Source organism: Mixophyes fleayi, chromosome 9 (genome assembly GCF_038048845.1).
Source record: "Mixophyes fleayi isolate aMixFle1 chromosome 9, aMixFle1.hap1, whole genome shotgun sequence".
Classification (NCBI taxonomy): Eukaryota; Metazoa; Chordata; class Amphibia; order Anura; family Limnodynastidae; genus Mixophyes; species Mixophyes fleayi.
In genome coordinates, this window is record NC_134410.1 from 47,160,836 (window position 1) to 47,180,195 (window position 19,360).

Consider the following 19,360-nt stretch of genomic DNA (forward strand, 5'->3'; position numbering starts at 1 on the left):
AATCAGGAAGTAGAAACTTTGCTGATGCACAGAGCAAATGATGTTGTTTCCATTTTTCTGTGTATCTGGCTGGTTTTATGGGTTCTGCCTGGTTTAGTGTCCAGTCCTCAATAGCTACCAACAGATCATGTTTTCAGGATAACTGTCTGTAGAAACAGGTGGGATAATGACTGACCCAAAAAAATAGATTAACTCACCAGTGCATGATTAAAGACAGCCTGAAAACATGAACTGTTGGTAGTTCTTGAGGACTGGATTTGGGCATCTCTGGTTTAGTGAATTAGGATTGTGTAGAATGTTTGGAGATTACACCCCTGGTGCTGGAAGCAGGTGGAAAGATCGGAGCTTCCCTTGCTGGATGAGGGATATGTACACCCCTGTGCTTCATAAAACTATTTCTTATTGAAGGACAAGATAAATGGATGGTTTCTAAGATTCGGCAGCAGATGGTGGTGCAGTTGAAATAAAAGGTGGGCTGGCACTTAAGGTTGTCCTTAAGTGCATACCTGACATTTGCCAAATAATGTCAGTGCCGGTATAGTACATGAAATTGGGGATAGTGAGCTCTTACCTTCTTCTTTTAAACAGTAGCAGCAGATAAGCAGTGTAGTCATCCCTGGCTCTTACCAGCACACATGACACCTGTATATCAGATTATGGTCACTCAGATCTTTATTCTAGAAATAATTTATGCCAGCTGTACATAGATATTTAGAGATTTCCCTGAGACCAGAGCATGATTTGGCACTGTTTGGTCAGTATTAATTTAAGTTATACCTAACGAATGTGATTACTAGGTGTTCATGCGCTGAATATTGTTTTTTAAAAAAAAGGTAATAAAAAATAATGTAATTAGGAAAAGTGGGAGCCAACAAAATTATTTAGAAAAAAAATGTAGAAATTTTTATGGGAACACAGAAAGATTGTGTTAGAGAAACACTGACAGAAATAAACAATTGACCTGCCATAGGTGGGATACATAGGGGTGACAGGTCTTTGTTAAGACTATTTTACACTGATTTTACATATGTCTACGGCAAACAGAATAAATGTAATGGCCTCACAACATCACACCTGTGCATTTTTTATTATTTATTGCACATTTGTAAAATTCCACCATTTGTGCAGCATTGTGTCCTTTTTAAAAAGCACTTTTAACACATTAACAGCTGATGTACCCACTTAAAACAAAAGAAACATTTAATGCAAAGTAACATTTAAGAATAAACAACCTTATATTTTTTTCTCAGGAAAACACAGAAGACATAAGATTCTATTTCCATCAGTATTGTGTTTCAGAATGATTAATTATTATTTGTTTTTACATTCCATTTCTTTTCTGTTAGAAGGTAGACTATTTGGGGAGATTGTTATTGATAAATTGTTGTACTGCATAACAAATTGATAGAAAAAAAATCTTCTACATTTAACACAATTTAACATATTTAAACATTAAACACATTTAAACATATTTTATTGCATTCACAGAATTTTTTTTTTTTTTTAAATACTCTCTTAAAGTTGTCTTTGCAGCTCACTGTGACTAAATGAAGTGGAGATGCTAAAGTGTGTTTCATGTCTAGGATTAGATTAGAAAACTATGCAGAGTGCTAGTATTTAAACAGACGTTACAGCTGCTTGAATCAGTGAATAGTCTTTTTGCAGAACGGGAACAATTGTTGCCGTGTAATAATCTCTGACTCCCTGTGTTGCTTAAGTACTTGCACCGGTTACTGCATAAAAACACCAGAAGTACCCACCCCATTGCTGATGACATGGACTTTGTGATACTGTTGAAGGGGACGTGAGGGACAGTGGCAGCACCAATGAGATCAGTTTAGGAGCATGCTCATTGATGACAGTTCAGTACATGTTGCATCTTCTAACCATCACACAGAACAGTCCCACCACCATGCAGACTCCAGCACCCTCCTCTCCGGACAGCTCCCTAGAGACAGATTGTCCCCCGCAGCCTCCTGCTCCGATCCTTACCTCTTACTTTATTGATAGCATACTTGGAAGAGCACCTAGCTCAGGAGACAAGAAGAGATCCCCAGGAGACCTAACAGAGACGTCATTAAAAAGTTGTGAGTATTCATGAAGCAGTCAGCGTTCTAAGCCAGGGCTGTGCGTAAGGCAGAGGGGTACCTTATATGGAAATACTAAATATAATAAAACCCTTTGTGCTGGTTGTAACATAATAATGTTTCAGTTATTAGAAGTGCTTAATACGTATAAACAATTGCAATACTTTATTGTTAAGAAATGTAATTTGTTGTTAGATAAACATGATGGGTTTGGGGGGCGGTTAGGTGGTTTTAAGTGGTAGACTAACAAATATACATGTGACCTCTGCTGTTTCAAATCACTTATTGAAGTTGGAACATCAACTTGCAAATTTCAAATCATTTTATATCTTAGACACACACCTCAATAAATAAAAAAAATGTACATTTAAAATATAAATAAAATATTATTATTGTTCAAAGTGCAATTAGTTTGATATGCCGTTTTAACATAGGTGGTTCATTTACAGCAAGTACTGATCAGATAGTATTAAAGTAATCTTCGTAAATTGTTCAGCTTTTATTCTCAACCCTCTAATAACTTATGACACCAGCCTTGCATATACTACAATGTTATATTAAGAGTTTTATTCCTACATAAAATGGTTGTACCTGTATTTCATAGTTTTCCCTATGACTTCAATATTTAAATTCCTAGCTGAAATTTAGGTAGCAGGCATTTTAAATAATGCATACAATCTGCTTCAATGTCAAAGCACTATCTGTGGCTTGAGGGTAAAAGCAAAAAATTCAAGCAGGAAAAAATGCCATTGGTTGCTGTAACTGGGGCTATTTTTAGGTTAAAACCAACCTCCAAGAGATCTGCAAATATACCATTGTGTCATCTGAATGTTCTTTCCTTTCTGTAAAAATATATTTAAAGGTAACCATTATAAATTGTCTGTTTTATACTGTACTTGTAGCATGTATAGATTTATTTATATTGCACCACAAATTGGTTCTACTGCCTAATGCATACATGATGAATAAATTGAGCGGAACCGCATCTCCAAACATACAAACACTATAGTAGAGATGACAATATGCCAAACCTATCTAAATAAGGAGAGGCTTTCTCTGCTATGGCAGTTTAAATATATGTGTCCTATTAAATCTATAAATAAATGATGATGATACTGGTATAGATCCGAATCTGCCCGTTCTTGGTATCTGTAACTCTTAAAAGCAGATACTAATGTCCCCTAGGGCACGTGCTTACCGTAGTTGTGGAGTTATAAAGTGCAAACTGAGTATATATATATATATATATATATATATATATATATATATATATATATGTAAACATACACTAAAATTATATGATAACCCGGAGTGCTTACAATTTATGACTTTTGTTTAGGTCTGAAAAGTGATGCATTGTCTCCTGTGAAAATTATCTATAATCCTGCATCCCATGTCCCACGAACAGCTGGAGAACATACACCAAGCAAAGGGGCCAATGAAAGCAGCACTAGAACAGGTGGAGCAATAAACAGTAGCAAGGATGGAAATGGGGAAAGGATAGAACATGCTGAGGAGCGGCTCAGTACTGGCTGTGAGCTGTCCATACCCACAGGGACTGAGAAAAGGAAGCAGAGACGCTACCGCACCACCTTCACTAGCCTGCAACTAGAGGAGCTGGAGAGGGCCTTCATGAAGTCTCATTATCCAGATGTGTTCACCAGGTCACTTTCATTATTTTACTTTATCTCTTTCTAACGTTAATAATGTTCATTTCGTTGCAGACTGTCTAGGAGATAATATTACAAATTACCTTTTTACCATGCCCTTTTTCAAACCACATTATCCAGCAATAAGCATAACTACTTATATGTATCATGAGAGCAGTAAGCATAGGTCATATTATCCATATTATACGCCCTCATTAAGTTCTCTTTTTGTCTCATTCATCAGTGGGTGAATGCAATGAAAATGGGGTTAGCTTGCAAAAAACTGTCGATCCTTCCTGGCTGTATCCTGAAGTCTGGATGCTATAAAAGAACCATTCTGCAAATTACCAGAGGCAAAGATCAAGACAATCCTTGAAAAACTGGGACAATTAGTAGTCCTAGTTATGATTTTTACCCAACCTTGTGGCATACGCATACATGTGTCAACAAAGCATAAGGGATGAGGGTTGCACATTAATCCATTCATTTATGTTTTTTGTGTTTTTTCCTTTTATACCTCTAACCCCAGCTGGTCAAAATGCAGTTTGAAAAAGCCTTTTGTGTTCAGGATCCATTAATAAGTAATTTTTAAGTGTCGGGAATAGTAGTATGTTTCCTGTTCACTGTCTCTATAGCTATCTGATGGGAATAAATGTTATTACAACTTGGACTAGATGTGAGCGAATCACTTCAACAGTTATACATTTTTATTTCATTTAAAGTTTCACCAAACTGGATTCCAAGGGGTAAATGTATCAATTTTAGAGTTTTCCGGCGGGTTTGAAAAGTGGAGATGTTGCCTATAGCAACAAATCAGATTCTAGCTATCATTTTGTAGAATGTACTAAATAAATGATAGCTAGAATCTGATTGGTTTTTCAAACCCGCCGGAAAACTCTCAGCTTGATACATTTACCCCCAAGTGTAAGAATTAGCATGATGAAGGATCGCATAAAAATTGTACTATACAGTATATTCTTGGGATGCCGTCTGTCAGATCTGCCAAGTACAAGCCCATTCAGATCTTAATTCAGTCTGTCATAAGAATAACTGATTGATACATCAAGAGCAACTGTAGTGAGGCAAATAAATACAAGTGGGTATCAACGTATGATTCTGACTATTGTACCTATATAAATCCCTGAAAAGTATATTCAGATAACATTTCCATCTCTATGGGATATAACCTGACAAGCTTTACAGCAGATTTATTTAGGAAACAGTAGTATTCAAAGTGTTGGCATTTAACTCTGTGTTCATTACTGGATGTGAAGCTTTAATGCACATTAACTTTAATTTACATGCACAGTGCTTAGCCCAGTATTCATAGTGAATCTGGGCCTCAGGCAACTACTAATGTTTCCAAAATGCAAATAAAAAAATTATCAATGCAAACAAAACCTTTAGTAATTATGCATTCTATAAAATTATATTTTCAAATACCTTAAGGATTTTACATACATAGTTTTATGTCACAAATAGTTTTATCCTTGGAAGACGTGCTGGGAATTAAAATGCAGTAAAAACTTTTACACAAGAGATTGTTGGAAATAATAAATGTTTTAAACTAAAGCTAATCAACATTTAGGGCTAGATTTACTAAGCTGCGGGTTTGAAAAAGTGGGGATGTTGCCTATAGCAACCAATCAGATTCTAGCTTTCATTTATTTAGTACCTTCTGCAAAATGACAGCTAGAATCTGATTGGTTGCTATAGGCAACATCCCCACTTTTTCAAACCCGCAGCTTAGTAAATCTAGCCCTTAGTGTTAGAAGGTGCCTCTCAAAAGCCTATTAATATTACTTAACCCATGGCTGTTTTGAAGATCCACCGGCCAAGTACAGATCTACAAGTCTTTTTGATAACCACAAGTTCCCTGAGAACATCCCATATTAGGATCAAGTTTTAGAATGTCTGTTCATAACAGACAGCAATTCATAGATTATTAGGATATTATAAGTCACTGCGTAGCTCTGTGAACATATAGAGGCACAAGGCTGCATTCAGTGACAGAAGGTGAACAGTCAGAGAAGAACTGAGTGCAAACACCACTTGTGTCTGTTCAGCATTCAGGGGGTTAACATGCTTTATAACCTTATCATGGAGTCATTAGAACTCTGTGGTTATAAGGTTACTTTGCACAGAAATGTATAGACATATTAATGGCTATTCAGTATTTTTTGCTTAATCAAATTGTCCACCAGGGCAGTATGCAGTTTAATTTTAATGTGCGTCTTTTTTACTTAACCAAATTGGAGACATTTAGGCAAATATGGATACAAGAAGCTTTATAAAGCTACTTCTTTCATAAACCACTCTGTAAATATTATGTTATAGCAGGTAAATAACGGGCAGCGTAGGTTGTATCCCTGCATTATAGTGGAAATAAAACAAAATAAAATATTATTTTGAAAGCCCCATGTAAGAGTCATATCTTACTACATTCCAAAACGATGAATGGGTATTTTATACTTACTACATAGCTGTGAACATTTAGATGCAAAACATAGGGACACTTTCCAGGGGACAGGTGTTTATGGACACAAGTGGCATACAGGTCACTATTTATACACATGGGGTTACATGTCCTGAGACTAGGCAAGATCAGAATGGAAATTTGCACACTCACTTTCAATACATGTTAACACAAACAGAACAAAAATATATTCTGAATTAAATATAGAGCAAGACACGTGGTACTAAGCCTTTACCCATACATACAGAATAATGACAGATATGGAGAATTGTAACCGGATACAGAGCAAGAAACATGGTACTGAACCCTTATCCATACATACAGAATAATGACAGATATGGAGAATTACAACCAGATAAAGAGCAAGACACGTGGTACTAAGCCCTTACCCATACATATAGAATAATGACAGATATGGTGAATTGTAACCGGATACAGAGCAAGACACGTGGTACTAAGCCTTTACCCATACATACAGAATAATGACAGATATGGAGAATTGTAACCGGATACAGAGCAAGAAACATGGTACTGAACCCTTATCCATACATACAGAATAATGACAGATATGGAGAATTACAACCAGATAAAGAGCAAGACACGTGGTACTAAGCCTTTACCTACACATACAGAATAATGACAGATATGAAGAATTACAGCCAGATAAAGAGCAAAAGATGTGGTACTAAGCCTTTACCCATACATACAGAATAATGACATGTGGCTCGCAGCTGACACTTTAGATCTGCATCACCTGGAGAGCCATAGATTTCACACACTTAAACATATCAACATATTTTGGGAGGATTTTTTTCTACTATAAAAACTCACTGACAGATTTGCCTATTTCCTTCAGCAGAGAGGACATTGCCATGCGGTTGAACCTGACTGAGGCAAGAGTGCAGGTATGTGTTCATCCTATTTTATGATAATAACATTTACCGGAAGGCAGAGGAATGTTTGTAAGAACATGTTTTTTAGGAGCACTTGTGACCACTAGAGCTTAATTTACTTGCAACTGTGTCTTATTGACATTTTTATATGAAGTTCACTAGCTAAGGGCAACAATAATTCAGACTTCTGATCAACAGCCATTTTCACCAGTAACAATTAAATACTAACTTGTCTATTGTAAAAGGCCTTACTTTGAATATAGTTAATATTAGTAACTTTAGTAATAACATCTATATGAGCCAAATGATTTCCTATTACCTTCCCCATTTAATTGACATACTATATCACAAAACATTATAGAATGAAAAAAGACATTACCTCTTACACAGATTACTATGCAGTGCACAGAACATCAGAGTGCAGTCTTTGCCATCACAGAGAGCATGCAAGATAGGAGGAAGCAGTATCTTATCTGAAGAGCAGATCCACAATGTACTTAATAAGACGACATGATTGTGTTAACAATTTAAATTGCTTGTCCTTCAGGAAGCAAAATTAAGGTTTTCATTCTTTCATATATAGGTTGCTGACAGTGGCGCACGCAGGGGGGGGGGGGGGGTTTCTGGTTCTCCAGAAACCCCTCCCCTCCGCGAACCATCGGTACTGTACAGCAGCCACGGCGCTGTCAAAGAAGCGTCCGCGGCAGTGCTGTATTGTAGTATAATACAGCACTGCCGCGGATGCTGCTTGACAGCGCCGCAGCTGCTGTAGAATTCAGACTCACCGAAATGGAGCTGCTGCGCATGCGCAGCAGCTCCCTCTCGCAATATTTTTATTTTTTTTCGGGGGGGCGGAAACCCCCCCTTCTAAATCCTGCGTTCGCCCCTGGCTGAGTTTAGAATGAACATTGTTAGGCCAGTAGTACTGTTCTGAGGTGGCCGGACAACTTTATACTTTTTATTTTTATAGTTTGTTTATGCTTTAAATTTAGTAAAAACGTGTCCTGGTACACTAACATCTGATTTTACGCCAGTGCTTTTTTTATGCAAATACATTCAAATTCAGCATCAGCCCCTATATCTTATAATATGTTATATTTAAACATGATTTTCCCCATTCAGAAATGTTATGTATATTTATGTGGTTTGCAATTGACATAATATTTCAAATGACAGCATTTTGGGCTTATGGATGCTTCGTTTTACACATCAGTTAGGGATTAGGACTACATTTTTGTTTCACATTTGTCATTGTTACAGTTAATTATCTAAAATGTTGTGTTAGATGTTATATCAGATAGACAGTAAATCATTGCATTTATTTTGACAGTATATTTACTTTCTGAGAACATAAAATTTCTTCAAAACTGTGGAATCTGAAGCAGGATTTTTTTCTATTTAAGAAAAGGAAAACAACACTATAGAAATGACAAATGTGGGCACTGTAAATATATTTTTAGTTTACACATCTTAGTAGGGCTGTCTCAATAATGAAAAGCATTTGACAATGGGGAAATATACTTCACAATCATTTTGTTGTATTACATGTGTAATTTATCATACAGCAAGCATTTTTTAATTGTATGTTTACAGTCTTACTAGTATCAATGAATAATTCTGTCTGGAGACGACATTATGCTTGACCAGTGTTCAGGCCTGGCGCTCCCATTAGGCAAGGTTAGGCAATTGCCTAGGGTGCCGGGCTCTGCAGGGCGCCTCAAAATTAAAAAAAAATGACTATGGTCGTTTAAAACTGTGCGGCGGCTTCCGAGAAATCCACAGGGAGGGGAGGGGGGAAGGGGCTATGAATCTTACCTGCATTAAGCTGCTCCTCTCTGCTCTGTCTCCTCCCCTTCGCTCACTGACTGTCGGGCGTGACATCATCATCACGGCCCGACAGTGTCTCCGAGTGGAGGGGAGAAGACAGAGCAGAGAGGAGCAGCTTAATGCAGGTAAGATAAAGAAAGACGTGGGGAGGGGAGGGAAGCGCCAACTTTAACAGGGTACCCGCGGCGGGGGGCACCGATTTTTAAAGGGGGGGCAGCGATTTTCACAGTGTGCCTAGGGCGCCAAGGACCATAGCACCGGCGCTGCCAGTGTTGGATTCTTATAGGGATGAATGGGGTGTAAGATTGGGGTTGGGGTGACATAATATGCCTAATACTTCTTTTCATATAATGATAGTCATGGATATGCTTCTATATTATGTAATGTGAATTTATTAATTTATTTCATCAATGTAGTCCTGTAATGATTTTCACTCTATACTTTCAGCATGTTTACTATAAATAGTTTGTATTACTTCATATTTTTCTGTTGTTGCAGGTTTGGTTTCAAAATCGAAGAGCCAAATGGAGAAAACGTGAGAAAACAGACCTGCTGAGTGGTCTCCCTGCCTTCCCCATCAGACATCCTTTAGGGCTGTATCTTGATCTCCCTTTAAATCCCAGTCACCTCATGGACCCTGTCTGGAGGACATTGCCTCTTTCAGCAGCGACATCACCACCTGTCAGCCCAGCCTTCCCTCCTGCTCACCTCGGCTCACTCAATCTGAATCATATGTCCTGGACATCGCTCTTCAGAAACCCTGTTCTGAGTCCTTACTTTGGAAGGTAAACAAATATTTTGGTTTCTTTCATACCTGCTTCTAAATCAAAATGATTGGGATACTCTTACTTCAATTTGTCACATGATAACTATAACAGATGACTACTGCCATTCTAAGCTGTGTGTATAACATGTTGTCAGTAGTGCAGATACATGGACACCACTGTTTCATGTACAGTGCTTTACTTGCCATCACGTAACCACTCCTTAAGTACAACTACTCACTTAACTGTAAAGAAAAAACTATACCCTATTAAGTAATGACATAAAAGGGAAGTATGTCATCAGCTTTTTTTCTGTTATTTGTACCCAGCAGGGATGCCCTTTATCTCTGGCAGTATTTGCTATTGCCTTGGAACCTGTGTCAACATTGATGCACTCTGAGCCTGGTATATATGTCAGATTGGCAAACTGGAGTTGAGGGTGACCCTAGGCAGACAGTATGCTTCTATATTTGGCGGCAAATACTCAGCCTTGAAGGTCAGCTGGGTTTATTCTAATCCATTCCCATGTGCAACGCTAAAGCTTTTGTACTGCCTGAACTACCATTTATATGGGGCGCACTAATTTAAAATTTGGACGTTAAGATTTACCCAGATGTTAAGAACTTTGTTGAACCAAGTTTCACTCCATTGTCCTATTGGTCTAGACTCCCTCTATTCCTTTTAGAGTAGGATTACTTAATTACTTAAATATTGGAGTATACCCAAACTGCTGGGAGTAGTTAATGATTTGGCTCCAAATGAGCTAAAGACATTTACTTGCTCTTTTATTATGCCCATATATCAGCACTTCTTACAGGGAATGCCTCAAGTCTTCCAATGCTAATATACTGGAAAAGGTTAGTCAGTTTTACTAATTATTGTCTGTTTATATAACACTAATCATATTATGCAGTGCTGTACATAGGATATATATATATATATATATATATATATATATATATATATATATATAATCATTCACATCTGTCTATGTCCTGTTGGATCTTACAATCTAATTTCTCTACCACCCACACAGACTGGGGTCCATTTGGTTAGAAGCAAATTAACCTACCAGTATGTTTTTGGACGGTGGGAGAAAACTCATGTCAACAGAAGGAAAACATACAAACTCCACACAGATAGGGCACTGGTTGGAATCGAAGTCATAACCCCAGTGCTGCGACACCTGACATGTTTCTTAAAATCTGGCAGGGTCTCATGCTTTCCTTTTCCCCCTCCAATGCCTTTATCCACAGAAATGTGGTTCTTTTACTGTTAAGCGCCCCATAATGTAGTCTTGGGTTGGTCTCTGTTGGATTTGTCATGGGTGCATTCCTGATCAATTTGTTTGTTATTCGAAACTCAATAAATAAAAAGTATATACAATATATAACGGCAATAAAAAAAAGGTTATAGAAATATAAAACAGTTCTTATCAGGATGTGGAAAATGTCTTCAGACTAGTGAGAGGTCGTCTTCCAATATTCCCAAATCATAATGTAATAATTTCCCAGTCTACTAACTATTGCTCTGCGATTAGAATACTCTATATTTAAACCACTAGGTCTCAGGTTACCTTCTGATCTTAGCAGCATTGTGCTTGTACAAATGGAACCAAAGATACCTTAAAACATTGATTAGAACTTATCTGGGATATAAAGTTCAGGTAATCTTATTATTAACTCTGGTAAATCTGTGTTCATTGGTAACAGGTAAAGTATATATTTTACTTGGGGTATCCTTCAACACAGACTGCTACACCATAACTAGTTACAGTGTGAGATAACGGTAGTCCTATCTCAGAAGGCTCAGGATGACTAAAAAAAAATGATAGTAACATTAACAAACCCTAATCAGTTGTCTTATTCACGTGCATCTCTTGGGAAACCTCTTCCACTCAGCATCTAATTTGTGATATTCAATTTCAGGTTCCTCAGTGTACTAAACCCACTTGTCACCACATCTCCTTTGCTTATGAAAAACCCAACTTCTAATTCAGACTCTGAATTGTCCATCCACCATGATCCAGCTACCGGAGATTGGAAATCAACTCCCAATGTTGGAGGCTTGAGACTCATCTCTAAGGAACACTCCGAACAAGTACCTCCTGTAAATCTACTGCCAAGTTTTCCCAGCAAGGACCTATGCTAACACATGTGGAAACTGTTTCCAAAGGGACCATATCATAGTGCAGATTATGTGTGACATTGTGAATATTCAAAGTTCAAAGTAAAAAATAAACCACTCACGTTTTACTCACTATTAATTACATTTGCTAAAGATTGTATACTTGTGCAAATTTTGGCTCAGTGAAGATTTCTTCAATGAGTTTACACTTCACCTAACAATGGCAAACCATCCACACAAATGAGTTTCATTAAAAAATAAAAACGTGTTGCATTAAGAAAAAGCCGAAAAAGTTACTGATTAATCTGCTACCGGTCACAATAGAAAAGCTGCAAAAAATCATAGTTGCCTACTCTCTCAGAATGTATATAGATTCCCGGATAAGGGTGAGTCCTCCCGCACTCCTGGGAAAGCCATCAGTTTTCCTGGGAAAAATGCATTCATGCCTGCAATGTGGGCTATGATGATGCATGTTGTGTCATAATACACATTAACCCACCACAGACGTGATGTCACATATGACTTCATCATGCCGCACCCACTTCAGTGAAGCACTGAGCAGGGAAGACAGTGATGATGAAATTAGCGCAATCATATACATTGTCACTCCCACTCAATTAAGAATATGGCATCATAAAGTCACACCCAGCTGTTCTTTTCCTACCTCCTGGAAGCTAGGAGTGAAAAGTGGACAAATATGGAGAAAACATGGGTGCGTCTGTTCAAATTGACATGTTTTTGACCCAATTTTGATTTATCTACCACTGATTGGTCACAAAAACCCAAAATACAATGGTGGAAGAAACGTAAATGTCGGGATATGTATTTTATGTATTATGCTGCATACACGCATTGTAGTTGTGTATTTTGATCAGTCAGGGTGCAAATATTTCACAGAGTGATTGAACTGCTGGGTGTACAACAACTACCTGACTCGTGAGTCACATAAGTAGCACTCATTACTATCACCACAGACTGCAAGCTGCTGTTCCTGTCCTGCTGTAGTATGGTTGTTTTCTATTTCTGTCACATTGTTATAATTGTTACATTATTATATTTATTATTAAAAAAGAGGCTACAGAAAAGAGGGGATATGCCATAAACTTTCATAACCTAGCAAAGTCCCTTACATGCTAACTATTACCTGAAAATTCAATGAATTAATGTGGTCTGCTGTTCTTAATTATATACAGTAGAAATTGTATGTGCCTTACAAAATAAAATAACATCTTGGTCACCTCACTGTGCAAATTGACCTGCCAAGGAAGGTGGGTGTAGTTTAAAACATTCTTGTATATTTGTATAATTAACTGAAGTTCATTTATGAAACCAAATAAATAGTGTGCTTCAGTGCAAAGTCAGTTTTCCCCTGTTGTGATTTCACACCCTGACAGCTGTACATGGTATTATGCTACGGAGAACAGATTTACATAGCAAAATGAGATATTTTCCAACGGAGCATTTATTTTCTTTTGGTTGGTTGGCCACTCTGGACAAAAAGAGGCATCCTTATGCCTAGTCTAGTCACAATTATGTGTGTACTGTGTCAACAGCATTTAATTAGGGGCATGTGATATTAAAATGAACTAATGAATTACAAACACATTATGGGACATATTTGCTAAACTGTGGGTTTGAAAAGGGGGAGATGTTGCCTATAGCAACCAATCAGATTCTAGTTATCAGTTATTTAGTACATTCTACAAAATGACAGCTAGAATCTGATTGGCTGCTATAGGCAACATCTCCCCTTTTTCAAACCTGCAGTTTAGTAAATATACCTCTTTGTCAGAGAAGCCGATATCAACTAATTTTCATAAAGCCTAGCTTCTATGCTAATATATTATTAGTTTATAACATACGGTAAAATATCTGTAATAAACATAGCCCCAATGTCTTCTTACATTGATGAGTTATTAAGTCCTAAATGGTTAAAACTATGAGTACTTTGGGAGAGGGAGAGTCAGGAGAAACATATTTTAATAATTGGGATGGTTTACATGTGCAACTAATCAGCACTTTGGCTAAATATTATTGTATTTTGCAAATTGTATAAATTGTCTTTAAGGTACTTATAAAAAAAATAACAATACAATTTAACTATTTTTCCATTTTCTTACAAGGGAGACAAATAAAAGGGAGCATTTTTGTGATCCTGAACTTATGTTTAGTGCTTTCCATGACACATCATTGTATTTTTTGCTACATACAGTGTCATGGCTGTAAAATTCTGGACCATGTTATTTATGAAATGAGCATTTAAATGGAATATGCATGACATAAGGACTGTGATGGTCTATAGGAGTGGATTAGGGTGAACGTGGAATAAAATATGGTCAAGTTTTAAAGTAGTATACAATTAGCTCCTTACTTTGAACGAAAAGAATCATATACCATAAATTTGTTTTTCCGTGTGTTTCCTCAACATGCCATTATATTAAAATAAGAATGAAAGTATTGTTACTTACATTGTTAAATAGCTGTTTAGGAAGTAAAGAAAAAGTAATTTATGAAGTGTTTAAATAAAAGAAAACATTATGGGCCCGGTTTCATTAAGGAAAGTAAAGCAAATAAAATGAGTAACTTGGAACTGGCAAAACCATGTTGCATGGCAGGGGGAAGTATATTTAAAATGTAGGGACAGATTTATAGCTGGGTAGGGCATGTTCTAGATCAACTTTTAATGTCAGTGTAAAAATAAAGCTATCAAGTATTTGCATCCTACATAAATAAACCGCCAGTTTTTTCCTTATGTGCAAAATAATAAACTCATTTGCACCCCTTGCATTGTAACATGGTTTTGCCAAGATTCAAAGGTACTCATTTTTTTCCTTTCCTTTCCTTAATGAATCAGGCCCACCATGTTACGTTGCAAGGGGTGCAAATTAGTTTATTATTCTGCATATAATTAAATATTGACTGTTTTTTCATGTAGCACACAAATACTTGATAGCTTTATTTTACGCCGAAATCTAAAGTTGATCTAGGATATGCCCTACACCAACTATGAATCTATCCCCACATTTTAAATCTACCTCCCCCTCCAATGCAACATGGTATTGCCAAGGTAAAAAGTTACTCTTTTTTTTTGCTTTACTTTCCTTAATGAATCAGGCCCATTTTTAAAAGAAGTGCACATAGATCAGACATACGCACGTCTGTATTCAACAAGGAGTGAATGTAAAGCTACGTCTGTTGATGAATACAGATATAGGTGCGCTCTGCTCTAACAGACAATACACTGCAGGATACGTCCAATACATGTGTGGAATATAAAATCCCAAAAGAAAGCACAGAAAAAAAGCGATATGACAGAAAAACACATATCTCTGAGATACCCAAAGCTTGAATCTGACGCTGCTTGCACCTGAGCTTGGCACGTCCTTACAGTACATTGCATGCATATGCACATTACCCTCCCAGTTCCTTCCCTGAAATCATAGGCTTTAGTAAGGGCCCTTTATGCTCAAAGATGAATTGAATGTTGCTGCATTCTTCGGTCATATGGTTTATTTCTGGGCATGCAGAGAGCAATTTTACACAAAATACTGCACGTATCGGCATAAACATGTCCTAATGAATTAATCCCAAAAAGTTATTTGTAGACCAAAAAGTTGTTTATTAGATCAGTTTAACCTCAAAAATTTACAAACTACTCCATTTCTAATTTAACTTTTTGTCTCCATTTTTTGTGTGCATTTTGTAAGACAATTCTGTAAGGGTTCTGTAATTTTCTCATCATTTAAAGCAACACCCACATCTGCAAATTTTCCAATTTAAAACATGCATTGCTGGAGTGTTATTAAAAGAAATATTATGTTTTTAATAGGATGTTATTTATGACAGAGTTTACTCAGTGATTTCACTTTTCCAATTTTGTTGATCCACAGATTCAACCTGGTATTCAAAAGAAGAAGTTTAAAAATAGGATACAAGTAAAACAATTCTTTCATTTCATTCTATGCATTTATTATATCTAGAATTAAATTATAAGCACAATACTAATAATTTCAATAATGTCAGATAAAATCATCCCAAGGGAACAAGTTATGGTGGTGTAATGCCTCAGACCAATAAGCTTTCTTATTGACCTGTAGTATCACACCCCTCTGTGGGAAGAATATTCTGCTGATTAATGCTATTAACCAGCAGAATATACCAGAGGCTGTAGCTTCAGAATGATACATCCCTGGGAAACACTGCTTCAGTGTGCAGTTCTCCGAGGGCTCAATTCACCGCTGTATTGGAGTATATGCACCACAAACTGAATCTCAAACTGGTCCTAATTACCAGCCTGTCAATATGTAAAGGTTCATTATCTGTATAATTAGTGAGTTCTGACAACAGAACTCTATCATTATTCAATTATTTTGCATGTTATCCTCTTCTCTAATGCTGCCCAAGGGCTTCCAGTATCTAGGTGCATTTTACTTTCACTGCCAATTGAGCGTTCTACCATCTTCACAGCTTACCTGTGACACAACTGGGCAGGTTTATTTCTTAACTACAAATAGAGTCAGGCAAGCACAAAAGGTGCTTATTATCTTTGTCAAGACACAGCTAAACACAGTGATTGCATAAACATTTATGTTTCATTCTCCTTGATTGACTTACTTCACTTATTGCTACAGGTACAAATTTAGTACTACAGCAGATAATGTATTATATATTGTTAGCTTATAAGTAGACTGGAAGTCACCAAAGAGTTTTATGAACACTATAATTGTGTACTATATGGTCACAGTGACTTCTAATATTCTTAAAATCTAATGTACGTCCAGCAAAAGCTCTAGCCCTTCTTGGAGGGATATTTCAGTTTCCCCTACCCAGGAGATTAGTTTTACTTCCCCCTCCTCCCTTCCCCTTTTTATGGAACACACCAACCCTTATAAACCTTACATTCCAAACATCCTGAGTCTTGCCTTCTCTTTAAGCCATCATCGAGTACTATATTGTCTGTGTAACTGTATGTCCTCTCTCAGGGCCGTCTTAACAACATTAGAGGCCCCCGGGCAAAGCAGTGCTCTGGGGCCCTACCTACACAACCACTAACCCACTGGTGTACAATTAGTACGTGTACGTTGTTTTCGTCAAGGTTAAGATATGTAATTGTAACAGCAATATCGCATGTACGGATAACAGCTGATACTGAGGTGATTAGTCCACCTAAATGTTTTACTAAAGAGGGTTTGAAGGATATGAATAAATCCCCTGGAATAATATACTGAAAAGTTGGCAAGCCTATGGGGCCCCTATGCTCGTGGGGCCCCTGGGCAACTGCCAAGCGTGCCCATGTGTTAAAACAGCCCTGCCCTCTCTCATAGATTATGGTTAAGTTCCTATCTATTAATGCTAGGGGCTTAAATTCCCCAAATAAATGCAGAGTGACTATCCTCCTTCCACAAATCCAAGGCCAACATTGTCATCCTTCAGGAGACGCATTTTGCAGCCAGGGCCCTTCCGACTCTCAGGAATCATCATTACCCCATCTGCTATGCAGCTAATGGCCCTCAAAAACGTAGTGGTGTAGCCTTATTGAATTGTTCAAAATGCCCTTTTATGCTTTCTTTGAATGTCGAAGACAAAATAATCAGTGCAAGGGTGTCCAAATGCAGGCTCAGAACAGGATGCGTGGGTCAAAGTTCTGCCAAGCGTACACCAAAGGGAGGTGTGACCGGGACCCTAACCCCGCTAAAACCTGGCCAGAATCCAACTAGACCACATTGCGTTGATTTCATCCCAATTGGTGCAGGGGTGGCCGAATGCAGGCTCAGAACAGGCTGCCTGGGTCGAAATTCTGCCCGGCGTACACCGATGGGAGTTCTGACCGGGACACTAACCCCCCTAAAAACTTGCCAGGGTCCAACTGAACTACCTCACATTGGTTTCATCCCTATCAGTCCAGAGATAGGGCTCAGAGGAAGCAGGCTCAGAAGAAGCTCAGAAGAATGCAGGCTCAGAAGAAGTTCCTTGGATCAAATTTCTGCCCAGAAAGGTCCAACCGCGACCCAAATCCCCCTAAAACCTGGCCAGGATCCAACTGGACCACCTTGCATTGGTGCCCCCGAATGCATAAACGGACAGACAAATGATTTTTATATGTAAGTTGGTATAATACACTGGATAGTTAGGGTTTGTTTATCTGTTTGCTAGAACTCAGACACACAAGGTTTATTCACTGTTATTGATTGACTGCACACAGGTCAGAAAGCATGATGAATTTTGATTAGATTCAAATAAAACCCAGCCAGAATGGGTTTAAATCAGGCCTGTCCAACCTGCGGCCCTCCAGGTGTTGTGAAACTACAAGTCCCAGCATGTCCTTCCAGCCATCAACTGGTTGTCTACCGGCAAAGCATGCTGGGGCTTGTAGTTTCACAACACCTGGAGGGCCGCAGGTTGGACAGGCCTGGTTTAAATCTTTATCTGTGGATTATCTGGCTGTTAATGCTGTTAAAATCTACTGACCCAGGGAGCTTATACTGAGCCTACCTGAAAATTAACTAAAACCCTACAAGTTGTAGAACTTTTCAGTGACTCCTATTATTATTATTATAATGTACAATATAGGATATATTATCTCCACTATAATTATAACAATACATTGTAAACTCATATATAGCTAAGCATAGCCATCATAAGTGAAAACTAGCTCAACAATAGTAAATAAAAAAATCAAAAGTGTCTACCTATGGTGACTTTATCTGTCATTTTTTAGAAATAATAAAAATATTAGCAATAATTTAAATAATTAAAGCAAAACTCCCATAAAAAAGTCAGTTGTGTCTCTAACATAAATCACTGTGGCAAACTATAAAAGAATGGTGAAGTTTACAATTTTCCCTTGTTTTAGTCCTTAAATCTGTTATTAATGCTTTATAGTTCTGTTCTACCTTGGCAACCAGTCATATGTCAAATGATGTAGCAAGCAGAGAGGCTTTAGTACACCCCTCTGAGCTCTCTCTACACTGTGACACTTCTTCCCTCTCTGCCATCACAAGACATGCTGAGAGCTGTGAGCCTGTGTCTGTGTAGCAGTGTCTGCCAGCCATTTTTGTTTGTCAACCAGGGAGCTTTTGAAAAAGAGATAACGATTTGTAAGAGGATCGCTAAGATGCATGATTAAAAAGATACTTAACTTGCTATTTAAAGAAAAATATTACTGCTTTAAATATAAAGTTGAACTGTTACAAACTATTCCAATAAAGTCACTTAACTGCTGTTTTCAAATTAGCCTTCCAAATTCACAGAAGAACAGATTTACACAACCTGCAAATCTCAAGTTATAAATTAAATAGGAAGTTCCGATATGCCTTCTCAGCCAGATGTGTAGCCCTGCAACATTTGTTACCCCAGGTTGAGTTAGTCTGCATAAGGACTACTAATCATTGTAAGTGCTATCACAAATAAAGCTAAGGCCTGAGAGTTTCCCTATCCAAACCTGCTTTACAAATCCTTGCCTGATGAGGTGTCCTACACAGGGCAAAATGCGTCAGGTTTGATGAGGAAACTCCTACTTTACCTATGAAAGTTGAAT

The 19,360-nt window shown here is 37.6% G+C and overlaps 1 protein-coding gene across 1 annotated transcript; it reads left to right on the forward strand.

Annotated features, from left to right (window-relative positions):
* The first annotated feature begins 1,912 nt into the window (after positions 1-1,912).
* Positions 1,913-11,931, forward strand: LOC142101826 (homeobox protein ARX-like). Its single transcript, XM_075186267.1, has 5 exons — positions 1,913-2,087; positions 3,427-3,751; positions 7,072-7,117; positions 9,431-9,717; positions 11,625-11,931. The coding sequence occupies exons 1-5, from the start codon at positions 1,913-1,915 to the stop codon at positions 11,845-11,847; spliced, it is 1,056 nt and encodes a 351-aa protein (XP_075042368.1). The 3' UTR covers positions 11,848-11,931.
* The last annotated feature ends 7,429 nt before the right edge of the window (positions 11,932-19,360 follow it).